Genomic DNA, 18,856 nt, shown 5'->3' with positions numbered 1-18,856 from the left:
CACGTTTTGTCTACAAAGATTTACGTAACAGCCGCGTCTGAATGAATTTGTTGACTTTACAACTTGTGTGTGTTGCATTTTTTATGTTTACTTTGTCTTTACGTTATATTTCCGATGACCTTCTGACCTTGTCAATGCTGATGAATTCACATATTCATGACATACTTTGATTAAAAAAAATATTGGTTTATTTAATTATGTTCGATTGTAGAAGAATGCGCAATAATAGGTATCAATTAATGATTATTTTTTAACAAAAAATAATCCTAGGTACCTATACCTAATCAAAAAAGTTCAAATTGTTAGTTACAAGTTTACAACTGGTCAAATTTGAAATAAGACAGTCAGGAAGGCACTAGTTTTTAAATACAGAATAATCAAAATCGGTTCACCCAGTCTAAAGGTAACGAACTCAAAAAATACAGCCGAATTGAACTCCTTTTTATGAAGTCGGTTGTCAGAACCATATTAATTTATCTATTCCCAGATTATTTAAACTACATAAGACAGAAACCACCGAGACCAATAAAAGTAAAAGCGACGTTGACACATCTAGGTTGTTTAATCTGTGGCTGTCATTATTCTCTAATCCCGAAATTCGGCATTGCTCCAGACAGCTGCGAAATTTGAATGAGGAACATCCGCGATGTCCTATCTCCTTCCCTCGACCCGCCCAACACAAACCACGCCTCTTCCGCCCGCCAAACTAAATTGAATTTCGAACAATTCGAATACGCTATCCTATCCTAGGATTCGATACAAACAACTCTCCTCTTTATTACAGTCGAATAAGACTTAATTTCGTACACGAGAGTTCGATAGAGACGAACAAAGCTTCGTTTAGTTTGCTCTTTTGTTGTTTATTCCATTGAAACGGGACAGATAAAAAATTACTGATGTGAAATTGTTGTTTATTATCCGATGTACTATTGGTCCGTTGTTTATCGACTTCAAATTGTGAACTGAAAGACTTGGTTTCAATTATTCCTTGTTTCTCTACTTCGTATTTTAATTTACGCTTCCCATCTTAGTTTGTATTTAGAATATGGGTACTATACTTGTATACGTAGTATATTATTATTAGTCTGTGGTACTACCTATTTGGCAAAGAGATTAGGTACTAATAATAATAATTATGAGATGGTATTTTAAAAAGATACTAGAAACTCTAGAAAGGCATGTTGATTGGTATATTATATAGATACTAAATTAGCAATTGGGTTTAAGAATTAATGTTGTTTTTCATTGCTCTTATACCTGTTCAATTATTTTATTTCACATCTTTCTTAACAAAATTCGTTAACCACGGCTAATTCACACTCCTCTTAGAATTTTCTAAAATGCTAAATAACAAAATATTTAATGACAGTAAACAAAATATATTGTAGTCACAAAGTATAAATTAAATATGATTTTTTATACTGTACACTACTACAAAGGGAATTTAAAACATTTTCTTATCATGCTAGTTTAACTATAATAAAACAAAATATGCAAGTACCAGGCTCGCTGAATTCACAAGGTGGTTGTTATTGTTTATAAAATCATCCTTATCGGGAGTCCATACTCTCTTGGTGGTCGCGGTGTCACATTATGTCATAGTTATTTAACGTTTAGAATGAGCAGCAATTTTTTCATTTAAATATGCTGTAAGTTTGTAGTGCCCTGGTACCTTAAGTTTATTATTAGTAGGTACATACTTATTTGAAATATTAAATACACTCACTAACTAAGCTTTCGCCTGTGCCCCTCTTTGTCTAAAACTTCACAAATTATAATATACTAAATCCTTTCTAGAGAACCACTCTATCACACATACAGGAATGTACAGGCGCTTCTATATTTTTATTCATTTCGTATTTAAAATGGAGTTTATATTCTCTTAGAATTACAATTGCATTACCCTAATTACTCGATCATTCTTCAAATAATTACCTAAATACATATATCCAAAATCGAATGTCATTCATTACACCCGGTTTTAACCGCATAGGTACTTCCGATCCAACGCGCAACGCCAGGCGGGCAGCTAGTCCTCAACTTGTGTATAAAATACACATAGCGACATAAAATCTATTTACAATATATGTTGCTGATTTATCAAAGTTGCGGTGTTATAGACCAAAGGTACCGACTGCATTGTCCAACACCTTATATGAAAAGTTCTTGGTATTGTCTCGAGTTACGTAATCATAGACATAGAATCATAATATTTTTTCATGCGCGTGGAAGAGTTAAGGCGTAGTAAGTAGGTACTTTATATTTATGGTATCCTAATATTATATGTATCCTAATTACCTCTTCTCTCTTTAAAATTACTGCGATTTTTACGAAAAATTTGGCAACCGTATTTTAATGTACAAACCCGTGCACTGCTATTCCATCCGATCAAAATATATCAAAGATATTCACAAAATACAAATTGAAATTACCAACGATAAGAATATTATGAATAATAATTTATGACTTTATTAGTGAAAGTCCATTTCCAATAGGTACCTAGGCTTTTTTGGTATATTATACCTAGGTATAGAGAAGCCTTCGCCATTATCTTCTTATATATAAAAATGAATCGCAAAATGTGTTGGTAAGCGCATAACTCGAGAACGGCTGAACCGATTTCGATAATTCTTTTTTTATTATATTCCTTGAAGTACGAGGATGGTTCTAATGTAGAGAAAACGTAAACATGTACCACGGGCGAAGCCGGGGCGGACCGCTAGTGTTAATATAAAAACTATTTTATTACTTAATGCATATTAACCTCAGGATTAGACGCAAATAAAAATGTTTTTATGGGTTAAGTATCTATTGATTTAGAATAATAACCGTATTTCTTCCTACTACTAGATACCTACCTATTCCCACATTTTATGCTGATGTAAATCGACTGACCGACATGATCGACTCAATCAAGTAGGTAAAAGTGCTTCATCATGCATTCCTAGGAAAGAAAAAATAATTTGGAAAATCCAAAAGTGCACGCCTCATAATTTTTTTTTAATAAATATTTTTAATTATTATTTTTGTTTATTTAATAACAATTAAACCACATCGAATCAGACCCTGAAAAATGAAAGGGTTCTATTCCTGAGCATACTCAAGCGTAAGAGAAAAAAAAAGACTCGATTAGTAAAGTATTTCGGTCGCTATCGTGTTAACAAGAAAAAGGATCCGCACATACAGACACACGGACGTCCAAGACAGAACTTTTTTAAACTGTTTTTTAACTAGTTTAAATAACAAAAATGACATCAAAAATATCATGAACGTTAAAAATAATGTTTTTTCTTAATATGTGTGTGTATGTATTATCTTACAAGTGCAATGTATGATACATAAAGACATTTTAAGTTTGAAAAATCAGATGTTTTGCGCGAAGCGACAGTAGTACCCACCTCAACGCTTCGCTTATGAGGCGTGCAATAAAGCATTTTCAGGTTTGCGTGATTCGTTGTTGTACAAACTTTTGTAACAGACCTTTCTAAAAGCTCGAGCTTCTAGCATAACTCAGTTACTCGCATAACTAAGCAATCCTAAGTCCTAACTTTTATATAAAACAGCGTATTAAATCACATCAAAAATATTTCGAATTCATCCGCCTAATTCAAATCTAATCCACGTTAAATCTAGACACTTTTTATGAACAGATCGAGATAAGCGCGACAAAAAATGTGAAGAATGAGATGGGATGATAGGGCCGTTGAAAGGGCCGTGATAAGCATCTCTTACACATTTCGGGGACCCTGGTACATTGTATGAATTTGTAATTATTGTGATTTATGGAAAACTAGTTTTGAGCGCTGGTTTTACTTGTAATCTTTGTAATTTTAATGTTTTGGTTATAAATTCAATAATTTTCAATGTCTGGAATGTATAGTTTATTCGTGCTCATTATAAATGATTATGTAATGTTTCTAATCAATAGAATTTTTTTTAATTCTAACGGCGAGTTTCATAATGGACGACATAACATAGGTTTTGAATACATTGCATGGGCAAAATGGGCAAGTTTAGTTTAGTTCAAAAAACAAAAAGCGCGAGCAGCGTAATTTGTAACTGTTATAATAATTTGATGATAGCTTTTGTCATGAGCTTTAATAAAAAAATTGTTTCTGAATCTATTCCATTGAAAATTCCTATAATCTAAATAGGTACAATTTTTATCCACAAGTTAAGTAAATGAAATGTTAAGTAGTAATCTGTGGCGATAGCGATAGTATGGCCAAATGATTTCTCTCATTCCCAAGTCCAATTGGTCCGTTTGCCTCTATGCCTACCTATAAGAAACAATAAGTGCAAAACAATAATTTTCGAGTAAGTAATTATCTATTAGATATCTTGTATTTGAATTCCAAGTAGCCATGAAAATAATAGGTAAGTATATTTTGATAGTTTTTCCATTATAAGTGACAAGTTGTTAACATGGGTTACTACTTACTGTAAGTAATATTACATAACTAGCAACTTATTTATTTCTGTGGCAATATAATAATTTTGCTACTATGTTAATTTTTTCTGTACTTACAAGAATTTTCATTTTCATTACATTTTAGCGGATTCAGTATTCGGCTGAAGTGGCCGCATTGCCCGAACGTAAAATACAAACAAATTCTTATAAGAATTCAAAACAACGTCCTGGTTATCCTTATTAGCTAATATGGATCGAAATCTCAAAAAGCACACTTATAAACCTTGCTTGTTAAATTGTCATCAGAATTGACAAATTTTGTAATGATTTTGACTAAAAATTCATAAGTTTACTGAAGCCGAGTCATAAATTCTCTCAAATAAATTCCCCACATTCCCAACACCGTCACGTGCAAATTTTTAAACTCCCCATAACTCGTTCTACCCTAGTTGCCAACGTATCAATTAAAATAACACTAAGATCGGCCACGAAACAAAAAAACGCGCGACAAAACGACCGAGACTCATCGAATGACCATAAGGTCCAAGAACAATCCACATGTGGCCACAGATTAACGAAAAAAAAACAACAAAATAGGCACGCGTCTCTCTCTAACGCTCGAACGCTCCATATGGTTATCCCGTTCCGACGAAATGTTTCTCGGAATCGGCTGAGCAATACAATGCGTGTGTTGTGCGCACGAATTCTGAAATAAAAAGCCGTGTGTCGGTCGGCTTGTGCTAAATAGCGTTTGTTTGATTTCTATGATATTTTGGTACTTGATAAAGTGGAAGTTTCAATTTGTAATTGCTTGATGCATGTTCTAAATGCCCTTTTACTAAGCGGAAAAGAGAGTAATTTTTGTGTCACAGATTTTTTATATAGTGATATTATGGGCTTCTTACTTCTTCATTTTAAAATCTGGTAACATAATATTATAATGCCAACCTGTAACTAATGGCTCACTTTTAAATATAATTGTAATATGGATATATCTTCAAAGAAAGTAAAATGTAGAGCTTTTAGTTAAATTATTATAAAATCTCTCTTGGAAGAGTTCTATTCCTACTTGCCTAAATTTGAATACAATCATACGTAATTATACGCGTGCACATGCTATGAACTTGTTATACCTACTTGTGTGTTCTGGATGTTGGTATGAGTGAAGTTTTATTAAAACGGTTAACTCATAACGAAAAAGAAGGGTATGAAAATTTGTAGGGGAGACCGAGGGGAGTTGAAACAATTTTCACGTTTTGTTTGATATAACTCATACTATTATCAGAAATCTTATGGTACTGGTATCAATCGATAGGTTATTCTATACACTTCCGAATGGTTAGCATAAATAAACGGTAAGCGTTAAAGATGGTGGTTAAAAATTGACTTAATCGTAACAAGTCAACTTGTTTCAATTCCCCTCATACCGAGGTAAGATGAAACAGAGGTCGAGGAGAGTTGAAACATAATGATTTTGGGGAGTAATAGGAGCTGCAAAATAAAAATGATGATTTAATTCAAAGGTTTTAATTAAAACTTATATTTTCAAGTAATCAACGACTTTTATAAGTAATATTTTAATGACATTTCAGTCAAGTAGGTCTAATACAAATAATAAACACCTAAATAACCAAAAATTAACATGCGTAACATCAATTATAATCAGTCAAATCAACAAAATGTTTTACATTTTTATAAAACTAAATCTTTGACATAAAATAGTTAATAATCAGTCGTTTTTTAAGTATGTATTACAATCAGTACCTACTATAAACTATTTAAGGAACAATAATCTACAAAATGTCAAAGACAAAGTTCTCCACCAGCACAAGTTTCATGAGCCCACAATTGGCATTTCAAACATTGAGCCCACTTTTCTTTGGATCTGTTATTTGAATATGATTCCATACAGCAAATACAACAGGATTCCTCTTCTTCTTCATCACTATCTTCGTTTCTTGACAACCTTAACCTTTTTAGTTTTACAGCCTGGTTTTAAACTTATTCTTGCTTTAGTTCATCCAGTAGGCATGCTTAAACAAATAAACACATTAAATCAACAATAAAATCCGATAATCTTCGTACTTTTTAGCTATAATCAGATATTAAATTAAAAACAAGGAGAGTTGAAACAGTCTGTTTCAAATCACCTCGGTGAGAAAAAACCTCCCAATTTTTATTCAAATCACGACCAAGCAGTAAATACACAGAAATCAAATTTACCAAGTATATTTCAAGAATCAATAGATAATAAGTTTTTAAAACGTAAATAACTCAACCCAAAAAACAATACCAATATTAAAGTACGAGCATCGTAAAAAATCATGAAATACTTACTTTTTACGATTTTCGGCACATGTCATTCAGAACTACACAACTGCACAACTGACGTCATCGGCATGAACTGACGCGATAGCTGGTGGCGGGAGTTGGTTAAAAAAGACGTTGCCAGATCGCTAACAGTTTTAAGTTCGGAGAAATCGAGACTGTTTCAACTCACCTTTGTTTCAAAACCCCTCGGTCTCCCCTACGACCTACGACGCGCGGGCGTCTTTCCAAACTATACAAGGCCAGTACGCAACGGTGTGAAACTAATCACCTATAGTTTGGAAATAACTTTTTTACAAAGTTCTTCCAATCTATACAACAGCAGTACGCAAATACTCGCGTATACTTTGTAGTGAAGTAAGTAAGAATAGCGCTCCAAAACATACAGCGCCAGTACGCATGCGGACTAATCGTGTATGTTTCGGAGTAAGCGCGGCGTCTTTCCATTGCTCGTGTTTATAATATAATTGTATTGCTGTTTTGAAATCTATTATTTAAAATGCATGTGTATTGTGTATATTATAATGTTGCGTACTGATCGTATATTTTTTGTATCGAGGATGCTTGCGTCTTCGTTCCCGACTATACTGCACGACTTACAATTGACAATAGTGCTAAAATGTAAGAATCTAATAAGTCCAGAAGAAGACGGTTGCGAGGCGACGGAGCCCCGCTTCGCGGGGCTCCTTTTTTGTGTAGTTAAAACACGAACCTAACCTAACCCATAGGTAACCCTTATATCTGTTACCTATTTATTTTTCTAAACTTACCTAATAATATTTTTATTCCATATTTTACTGAATCAATCAAGAAGAATAAAAGTAGATAGATATAGCTGTACAAGTCTTTGATTGCCTATATATTTATTATTTCGCTCAAGCGTAAGTGGTGTAGTAGCTATATTTAGTTATACATATTTTGCGTACTGATCGTGTATAGTTTGGAACGAAGAAGCAAGAATCCGTGTTACAAAGTATACACGACCAGTACGCAAAATTCGTGTATATATTGTAATAACAAACTTAAAAACAACATTACAAAGTATACACGAGCAGTTTCCTATGGTTGCGTTCTGGCTATGTATAGTTTGGAAATACGCGACGCGCGGCGTATACATTCTTACTTATAATCTAAATTATATTCGATATTATTCGCCTTTACAATACACGTCCCTTGAACAAATAGAAAGAGATAACAAAAGAAGCCATTGCAATATTATTGATAAGAACTACCAGGCTCACATAACTCTATCGAAAGCTAACGAGACAGAAGCTGCGCCACCCAAACCGGAGCCTAATTAAACAAAGCTAGTGCAAAATAAACAAAAAACCGCACACGTATAGTCTTTGCCTACTGAGCCGTGTATTCTGCGAAACGTAACTGCTTAAACCCTGGCGCGTCGGGATTGCTTAGTGAAGTCAGCCATGCTCTAGGGATGCGGCCCTTTATCGATGGAAATGTGAAGGAATAAATTATGAGGTTCATTAATTCATTGATAGTATAGATTTGGCAATTTTTTACTTAGTTGTTGTGGCAATTGATTCCCAATTGTGGTACTTGCGATCTTGCTTAGAAAATATGTAATTGCAAAAATTTTAACGGTCATAAAATTGATTATTGTAAATCCAAAACGCCTATGAAGAATATTGAATTAGTGTAAAACAACCAATACGTTGTTATTACAAATACATGGGTGTATTTATAGCAAGATAAACTAGAAATATCGACAATCCGCACATCACTAACGAGCCCGTGCCGTAAAAAGAGGACATCGCACACTTCATTAATAAAAGGTTAAATAATGTCGAAGACGTCATTTTCTCCGTCGATATAAAATTACATCCAATGCCCGGCTGCTCAAAAATAAATTAACGAATATTATTAGGTTAAGAAATAACGTGGTGGTTTGGTTGTAGAGATGGAACCGAATTTGTCGATTATCGATAAAATTTCGATTATATTAACTCTCTTTTTTGTTATAAAAACAAATTCGGAAATGGAGTGTAATTGAAGATTACAAAATTTGTGGATTATCGATAAAATTTTCGATTATTTTTCGACTCTTGTTTTAAATGTTTAGAAAACAAAGTTCTGGTAAATGGAGTGTAATCGAAGAAGTAAATGTTTATTTTGAAAAAGTGATTGAATCTGAATTTAAGTGTTTTATATAATTCGTTTGTTTTTCAATGTTATTTGTGTTAAATTCCGTTACAATCGAAGGGTAGGTCCATTGTAAAAAGAATTTGTAGGCATGTTATAATTTAAATTAGGTATCAAACCACAAAGGTCGTAAATTCCATTATGTTTAAAAATGAAATTTCACCAAGAAAATATCAGTATTATTTCATTACATATTTTAATGTAAGTTTATTAATTTAAATCTTCACGAATATTACAAAGAGGAAGATATGAGGAATTTCTGCTTATCCATACTAATATTATAAATGCGAAAGTAACTCTGTCTGTCTGTCTCAGTTACTCAATCACGCCTTAACTACTGAACCAATTTGCATGAAATTTGGTATAAAGATATTTTGATACCTGAGAAAGAACATAGGCTACTTTTTATCCCGGGAAAATGACGCAATCCCGGAAATCCCACGGGTTTTTCTTTGACTGCGCGGGCGAAGCCGCGGGCGGAAACCTAGTATAAAATATTTCATTTTTATGTTTACAGTAGGCAAGTATACCCATTGAAATATTCAAAGAAAGTGTTTTAAAGTGTACTGCACGTTCGTACATTCTTCTACGCAAGACTTGCCTTAGGTTTTATTTGTTTTGCACTATCTCAGTTGAGTTAGGCTCAGGTTTTCCAGGCTTCTGTCTTTGGTTAAGTGTGTACGTGTGTGTATTCAATAATCCTTCTTCTATACTTATATAGGTAATAATCTATACGAATATTATAAAGCTGAAGATTTGTTTGAATGCGCTAATCTCGGGGTCCGATGGTAGATAGCCCGTTTATCGAGGAAGGCTATAGGCTATATTATATCATCACGCTACGACCAACAGGAGCGGAGCACTGCGGGTAAAACCGCGGGCACAGCTAGTATGCAATATTCAGATTATTTTGTGTAGGATCGCTATTAGGCCGGGAGTAGGTATAGCGGCAGAAGAAATTTTCATGTGGCTAGTTTCTCTTTGCAGATGGATTTGGAAAAAAAAAGGCTTTTAAGTACATACGCAGATGCATTTTACATATGTTTCTGTCAGATTCGGGTTTATTTAGGATCAGTAAAGAAATATTTGTAAAGAAATATTTATAATAAGAAGGTAGCAGTGGTATAATATGACTTTGCCAGTCAGTTGAATTCACGGCGTAATCTGTCTGGAAATGAGAGCCGCCGTGGCCATTCAGCCCCAGTAGGCTGAATGGCCACGGCGTCAAATGTGGAAAGAATTACATGACTTGCAAACATTGAAACCATAGGAATTAGTATACTTTAGTATACCGAATATTTTTCCTTTTTGTATCCTGGCGTGGCGTATGTATCTACATAACCATAAATTTGTCACAGTTTATAATAGTAGCAGAAAATGTGTATATCTTAATCTGTTAAGCAGTTCTTAAAGTAGGTAACTTTTCACTTATGAAATTGATGATATGCTAACTATACGATAGGTTTCATTTTATTTTCTACAAGTTTTAAAGGAAGTTGAACCGAAAGTCATTCGGTGGAGGTAGGTGAGCTATCTTTCTTATATATAAAAACCGGCCAAGTGCGAGTCGGGCTCGCGCACAAAGGGTTCCGTAGCAGCAAATATAATAAATTACAGTTAAATCAACCTATCTCAAAAACTATAAGAGATACTTTGATCAAACCAAAAATCGTTGAAAGAGTTAATTAGCATGCATCACCTCTATTTTTTTTAGAATTTTATACCCCGTAGTTATAAAAATAGAGGGGGGGGGACATACTTTTTACGACTTTGAGAGCTGATATCTCAAAAACCGTTCACTTTAAGAAAAATGTTTTTTAGAAAACTTTATATCATTTTAAAAGACCTTTCCATTGATACCCCACACGGGTATGTACATCGAAAAAAAAAATTTCATCCCTCAGTTACATGTATGGGGGGCCCCACCCCCAATTCTTTTTTTTACTATTTAGTGTCATATTTTTGTAGCGGTTCATACAACACATATTCCCATCAAATTTCATCACTGTAGTACTTATAGTTTCCGAGTAAATCGGCTGTGACAGACGGACAGACGGACAGACGGACAGACGGACATGACGAAACTATAAGGGTTCCGTTTTTGCCATTTTGGCTACGGAACCCTAAAAATGAATCGCAAAATGTGTTGGTAAGCGCATAACTCGAGAACGGCTGAACCGATTTCGATAATTCTTTTTTTATTATATTCCTTGAAGTACGAGGATGGTTCTTATGTAGATAAAACGTAAACATGTACCACGGGCGAAGCCGGGGCGGACCGCTAGTTATTCATAAATATAATGTGTAGGTCCTACACACCTACCTACACTGTAGGATATTAGAATTTCTGGAATAGTCAGATTCTGCATTTTCTATCTTTAGTAGGGTCAAACCGAAGATAGATACGATATTGGGAACGGCCATCAAGGTGGAGGTAGGTGAGCTTTTATTCATAAACATAATGTGTAGGTCCTATACACCTACCTACACTGTAGGATATTAGAATTTCTGGAATAGTCAGATTCTGCATTTTCTATCTTTAGTAGGGTCAAACCGAAGATAGATACGATATTGGGAACGGCCATCAAGGTGGAGGTAGGTGAGCTATTATTCATAAACATAATGTGTAGGTCCTATACACCTACCTACACTGTAGGATATTAGAATTTCTGGAATAGTCAGATTCTGCGCTTATTTTGTGAGAGAAATCATAACAGCATTTTTAATCAGCTTCTTGATTTTTAATCGTTTATTATTAAATAGCACTCCGCCCACGGCTTCGCCTTCCTTCAAACCTTCCCCTTGAATCACTCTAACTATTAAAAATAATAAAAAAACCGCAACAAAACCCGTTGCGTACTTTTAAAGATTTAAGCATACATACCTACATAGGGACACAAAAGCGACTTTGTTTTATACTATGTAGTGATTATTAATATGTTTTTAAATAAGCTGTCATTTCACCTAATTTAAAGCCACTAATGTAACTTAAAATAATCCTCAATAAATATATTAGTTGCAGATGTGATGGGATTTAAGATTTAGGGTGATTGTAATTTGTATTTGAATTGGAGAGAAGGGTTATGACACCATCCCTCACACTTTATATTTTTCTAAAGTAATAATAGCAATAATTAATCTCTACTTATTATTATAAAGCTGAAAAGTTTGTTTGTTTGAACGCGCTAATCTCAGGAACTACTGGTCCGATTAGAAAAATTATTTCGGTGTTAGATATTCCATTTATCGAGAAAGGCTAGGCTATATTATAATATCATCACGCTAAAACCAACAGGAGCGAAGCAATGTGGGTGAAACCGCGGAGCGCAGCCAGTAGGTATAATAATATAGAGTGATGAACGTTCATATTTTGATAGAATATAGATTTATGTCCACTGTAGGTGAACTTCTGCAGAATGTGAAATAAATTTGGTACCAGCTTCAGAAAATATAGGTATAGGTATAATGGCTCTTAAATAACGAAGAAACCAAGAGCTCTTAGAAGTAGCTAAATGTAGGTGAAAAGGATTTTTATATCAGTTCTGTGGCCTACGAATTTCTTTAAGCGTCTGTAGCTGAAACGATTTATAACTGCACCACAGTCTTATAATTTGAGAAGTAGGAAGTAATTATTAACTTTAGATATACCTACTAGGTACGCGACGTTCCGTGTTTTACCCCGTGGAAATCAATGCTGAGGCTTCGCTATGAATGAACACTGTTTTGAACACAATCTTATAAAAAGTCAGAAATTATGTAAATTTATGTACCTAATAGGCTGGTACAAATGACCCAATATTTTCTGTCAGTATCTCCCGGCCTATAAGTATCCTTTTGCTTAATAATTATTTATCGTAAAAATGTAGTCTTGCGCAGGTTTGTATTTCCTACTACCTATGTAGATAGTGTATCGGATTATCTTAAAGCGAATAAATCGCGATTTAAACCCGTAAACTATTTAATTCCACACGACATATTGTTATCAAACAGACATATTATGTGTTTTAGTATTTTTCAGCTAGTGCGATGTAGCGTTTGTCAAATATAGCGATATTTGGAAAACAAAACATCGGTACAAATTATTAAATCGTTCTTACAAGTTACAGATATTATAAGAAAGTAAATTAATTATTAGCAGGATTTGATATTTTTAATCGTTATCGCAATGGATAATGGTTTTTTTATTATTAAAAAAATAAGAAGAGATTATTAATTATTTTGCTGCATTACTTGCTCTACCTACTATAACAATTTCATACATAGGTGCTTACTTTACCTATTACATATTATTAGGATCTTGTACGTTGTCTTTACATTTTTTTTACGTAGGAACACATTTTATTTATGCTCTCCCTGACTCTACCCAGGTAGAGAGAATTATTTTGTAAATTAAAGCATTTTAGTAAATGTTATCTTTAGGATTATCCTAAAGCAAGGAAATACAATAAATCAAAAATCATTAATTAAATCCATTCAGTCGTTCCTAATTTATAAATATAGTACAGATCACACATTTTAGTTCATATAAAAAATATAACTGGTTATTTTTATTTCCTCATTATTAATTATAAACAATAAACATACAGACAGACAGACAATAAAGTTTTAAGGTTCAAAGTGCTTAAAACACGACTTATTCAATATATCAATAATTTATCTATTAATAATTATGTAATACATATATGTATTCCTTTTTTTCAGTGAGATATAGATCTGGGGGCACGGCAGTGCCCCCGCCAAGTCGAGCAAAAAAAAGCGGCACGGCCGTACCATCCTTTTCTCGAAGCAATTCGGGCCTTTTTCGACCCCCTATAATTCGGTTGTGGATAAAGCAAGAAACCTGAATCTTCAGTAACTAATCCGGCATTGTATAAACACGGAATATTTAAAATTTCAGTCAATTTGAACCAGTAGTTTAAGAATGACAACTTGTTAAAGTTTCTAAATTTTGTCACTCACTGACTCACCGATCATCAAAAGTCCAAGGCACTTCTAGCAGACTTAGAAGCTTCATATTTGGAATACATATAGAGTTTAGTGTCTTAATCATGGGAAAACTTAAATATTTTGTAATTTCGGTCCAGTTTTCCAAATACACCAACTGCATCATCGCATCGCATCGCATGAAAACAAAATGAATATTACAATATTATATTAGATTCTTTAGTCTCTCGCGCCTCACGCGATTGAAACTCTCGTTCCTGTTGGTCGCTGGCCCGTCGTGCTGTGTAGTGTGATACATACTAATAATCAAATCAAGCGATGTCCAAGTCGATCTATTTGTTTAAAACGTTAAATATTTTTAATATTGGCATGATAATAACTTATGTAATAACTTAAGACAGAAGGTCCTTCAAGTAGACACTAAATAGATTAACCGACTTGGTATTACATGGATCTCACAACTTTTGACGGTAGAAAGACTGAGCTGCGAGACTTGGGTTTTTTACAGGATGTTTTTGATGGGATATGAATATTCTTGAATGTATCTTACAATATACCTGGTATAGGTACCTTAGTATTGCACAGAAAATCCGATCATGTAGAAGGATAACTAAACCCATAATAGGATATCTTGTAAATAGTGCCTAGAGGTAGGTACCTACTTATGTTCTAGTCAGTGCTTTTTTTTAATAGGTAATATAAGATCCACCCGCGGCTTCTTTGCGTAATAGGTCTGTGCTACTTTTTAAGTATAAATTGGTAATATAAGTAATTAGTAAATAGAAATAAATTATATCTTTCTACTTTATTACTTATTGTCTTTCTACTTTTCAACTTTGTAATTTATTGCTGAAATATCTCATCAATAATTCAAAAACGTCATACATTTTACAGTTGCGCTTGTAAATCAATCTAGGTATTCAGTTTATAGGAAGACATTTTCTTTTCACTTTATTGTGAGTAGTTGTATTTTGGCAATGAGAATTAGTAGAAATATGTGAGCTAATTTGACGCGCAAATACAATTGTAAAAGGGTGAAAAAGTGATCCAAATAAATTATAGTCGCGCGACAGAGCAAATCGCGCGCGGTGAGAGAATCCGCGGGCGGTATAATAAGCTTGCTAGTTACAAATTACAATATTATTATTACCTACTTACCTACATACGATTGTACTTTTTTGTCAATATTTTGGAACGCTCATTTTGTTACTACTTTTGTTTTATACTAGCAACTATTTCTAATGACATTTTAGCGACTTGCATTGGCATGACTTTGCCATCGATGAACCGGGGTTTAAACATGTTAAAAGGTTGGTACGGTCTACCTATATTATGTATATTAATTCAGGTTCTTAACTAGGTATCTATCTATCACTTTCTTCAAAATTAATACAGCCAGCACCTATTGCACAACAACCAACATAAAAACAATCTTTAGCATGTTAGTGATGTGTTTTAACAACAACCATTTGTTAGTTATTAATTATTATTATATGTATTAAATCAATATAAAATGTCCACCATAAAATAAATATCATAGTATATCTGATCTCTAGATAATTATTTCGATTTTAACCGCTCTACCAAGGGGCAGTCCGAAATCCGTCGCTGTATGTAATTCGTTAAAAATTTAATTAAATTCCTACATATTTTAAATCTAATCTATGACTGAAAATAATAAATCTACTAGGTATATAACTATAAATTTTAATACAGTTGTCATGTATGTATATTATTATAAGTAGTTTTTTATATCATGTGCTTTTTTGTCGCCTATGTTATGTTTGAAACGTAATTTTACAATAAGTCAATAAGAAATAGGTAGATTTTGTGTAAATATAATTGATTATCTTTTGTACTCTTGTAGCAAGGAGTAAATTAAAATATTTACCTAACACAAACCATAGATTTGGAACGAGTAGGTAATAAAAGCTTGCGCGATAAATTTTTTATAGAGCTTTTTAGGCCCGTAGCGCGGAGAGTTATTTTTTTATTATTAGTAGCTAAAACTTATTCACGATTTATGAAAACTAAGAAATAATTTGAATTTTATGAAAATATTACAGATTTACCTACCTAGATAAAAAAACGTTTTTGAAAAACGTGTACGATCTACATATTTAAATAAAAAATACAACAGTAAAGCTCAATGTTATCGATTTATATATCATTTTTTTATTTTACTTATTTGTTAAAAAGTGTACTAATTACTTTAATCTACATCGCAACACGTAAAAAACTATTTTTATGCTCCCGTATTTTTGCTCTACCAAAACAAATTATTTAGCTTTTAAAAAGCTTTCCAATTCTTATAAGAAATTATTTGATAACTCGGTCCGGTACAAATATCTCTACCAAGAGACTTTTCAAAAATTTCGTATAACAGATTCATAGTCAATGTATCTAATAAAATAACATCCTAATTTTACCTCAATCTTTAACGTCTGCATTCCCGCAATCGATATTAATTATCATTGTTTGCAACCATTGCATGCATAAAAAAACATGCCCGATCCACACCAGTCTTTATCACCACACTTACCTAAACTACAGGAAAACACGAATTTTTAACACAAACACTTCACTGTCCACTATGAAATACAATACAAGCTACGAATCTGCGAAATCGGATCCTGCTTTTAATTTTCTTACGAGAATAACGTAAAAAAAATCGTCAACAATTGAACTAACAAAGCATCCCGTAGCTATCCGAAGCTGTACTGAAATTCTAAACCCTGACTCTGGTGTCTGTGTCCAGCACCCCCCATTACTAAATTTCGTATAGACTCCGAAACGTCGTAAGTACACTGTGTGTTTGACGAAAATTATACTTTTAGTTCGTGGAATAGGGTTGAATATGTTGCAGAGGGTAACGCAGCTTCCGACCGTTTACAAAACGACCGCGCCGCTACAAGGCTATGAGAACGTATAATTTAAAGACGTAGCTCAGATACGAAGTGGGGTGATATATTCGTCTCACTCGCTCCCGTTCAAGAGGCGGTTCTGATGCTCACTTTGCAATGTATGGTTGCTCATTTTTTGCTATTCTGTATTAAATTACGTATTATTTTGTGAATTAGATTGTGCTGCGGTGTCATATTTTTGCTTTATACCTACCTGGATCTTTAAGCGGGATAGTTCAGGAGCAGGTTGATGTAGCAGTAAAAGGATGTGTAAGAGCAATAAAACTATTTAATTTTCTCTATATTAATTTATTGTTATAAAAATCACAATAACAAAAGTAAAAAATAATAATTTATTTATTTATTTATTTATTTCATTTGTTTCAGATTAATTTAAATCCATATATTTGTTAGTAAAATGGCCTTAAAAAACTATGTTAGTATTATAATTCTATTTAATATTAAAAACAATCTTATTTTCATTTACAACCTGCTTGAGACATGGATTTTGACCCAATGTCTCAAGACATTGCTGTCCCATCTGTCCACGAAGACAGCTAGGATGCTGCTGGACGATTGCCGGACACGGCGCATCATGGATGCCGCTCTTTTTCGCATGATTGCGTGGAATCCGTCAGTGCGCGCCTCCGCAAACATTCCTGACGCACTGCAGTATCTCGGCAACCCCAGCAACATCCTAAACATATTATTATACTGAACCCGGAGGGTATTGATCGCCCTCTGGGTGTAACTAACCCATAGGCTGCACGTGTAAAAGGATTGGCAAAATGCTTTAAATAGACTCACCTTTACATCGCGAGAGCAGCGTGCAAACCTACGGGCCAGCATGTTACCCCTGACGGCCAGCGCCCTCCTCTCCCTCTCAATGTCGGCGTCATCCACGAGTCCATCCGTGACCCAGTGGCCCAGATACTTGTATTGAGAGACCCTCTGTAATGGTGTATGGTCGAGAAACACCGGCGGTACTGTGTCAACTCTAAAACCACGAGATTGAAACACTAAAAGGTTACTCTTCTTAACATTATATCTGAGCCCGTGGGCCACGGCAAACTCTTCACACTTTTCTAAAAGTTTCCGTAATGCACTGATTGAGGGAGCCAACAAAACCATGTCGTCCGCGTAACTTAAATTGTTGACAAATTTACCGTCAATCGAGCAGCCGACACCAGTTCTATTGAGCCCCCCAATCAGCTCATCCACATAAAGGTTAAAGAGCCGAGGAGACGTCAACCCCCCCTGTCTCACTCCGCACTCCAACCCGTACGGTTCAGAGAACACGTTATTCCACCTCACCGCATTAATCTGGTGGCCATACCAATACTCAAAAAGACCAATTAACTCATCTGGAAGCTCCGTTTTATTCCTTAACTTCTGCCAAAGGAGATCATACGACACCATCTCGAAGGCCTTTGATAGGTCCAGAAAACAGGCATATACGGGGGTTTTCCTCTTTGTGTAGTATTGGACCGTTTGCTTTAGACAAAAAACAGCAGTTTCAGTAGACGAACCGGCTCTAAAGCCAAACTGTGCCTCGTCCAACTTTAGGTGCTTGCATAAATATCTGTCCAGCAAACCGTCCAACACTTTCGCCACTATCGTGGCCAACGAGATGGGTCTATAGTTCGACTTATCCGAAGAGTCGCCTGTTTTATTTTTAAGTATTGGCACGACCACAGTTCTAATACAATCTTTCGGCAAATATGAGTGTCTAATGCATAGTGTGAAAAACATAGCTAAAATTCTCGGCAAATGAGAGCCAGCATTGACCAGATGCTCAACACTGAGACCGTCATATCCAGGGGATTTACCTCTTACCATGTTTTTAATTACCGACGCCACTTCTATCGCCGTGATTTGGACCGGATTACAAACAGACGGATGGTTCTCAGTGCTGGACACCTGCCGCCGCTGGCTTAACGGTTCAACTCTAAAATGATCCCTAAACAAGTTAGCTATGCTCATGGCGTCAGTAGCGTCACCGACACTGAGAGGAATTCCTGCTCTATGGTTCAACTTGTTAGTTTGTTTCCAGAAATTTTTGAAATCCCTTTTAGCGTGTAGCGAGGCCAGAACATCCATTTTCATCATT

At 34.4% G+C, this 18,856-nt stretch overlaps 1 protein-coding gene across 3 annotated transcripts in view; it reads right to left on the bottom strand.

Moving 5' to 3' along the window:
* eya (eya transcriptional coactivator and phosphatase 2) overlaps window positions 1–16,553 on the bottom strand; it is a 49,704-nt gene extending 33,151 nt beyond the window's left edge. For 2 of the 3 annotated variants that reach the window (XM_089710962.1, XM_089710964.1), the window contains exon 1: window positions 16,273–16,553. Coding sequence is in view for 1 of the 3 variants with exons in the window: in XM_089710964.1 (XP_089567090.1) it covers window positions 16,273–16,293 (21 nt within the window). In the remaining 2 variants the exon portion in view is untranslated. The remainder of the gene's footprint in view (window positions 1–16,272) is intronic. The other variant, XM_089710963.1, reaches the window with a different exon arrangement.
* Between the last annotated feature and the right edge of the window lie 2,303 nt (window positions 16,554–18,856).

This window comes from Colias philodice, chromosome 25 (assembly GCF_061535455.1).
Source record: "Colias philodice isolate Cphi_HAF_F1 chromosome 25, ilColPhil1 Martin Lab GWU primary, whole genome shotgun sequence".
Taxonomy (NCBI): Eukaryota; Metazoa; Arthropoda; class Insecta; order Lepidoptera; family Pieridae; genus Colias; species Colias philodice.
This window is presented reverse-complemented; position numbering and strand designations above follow the sequence as displayed.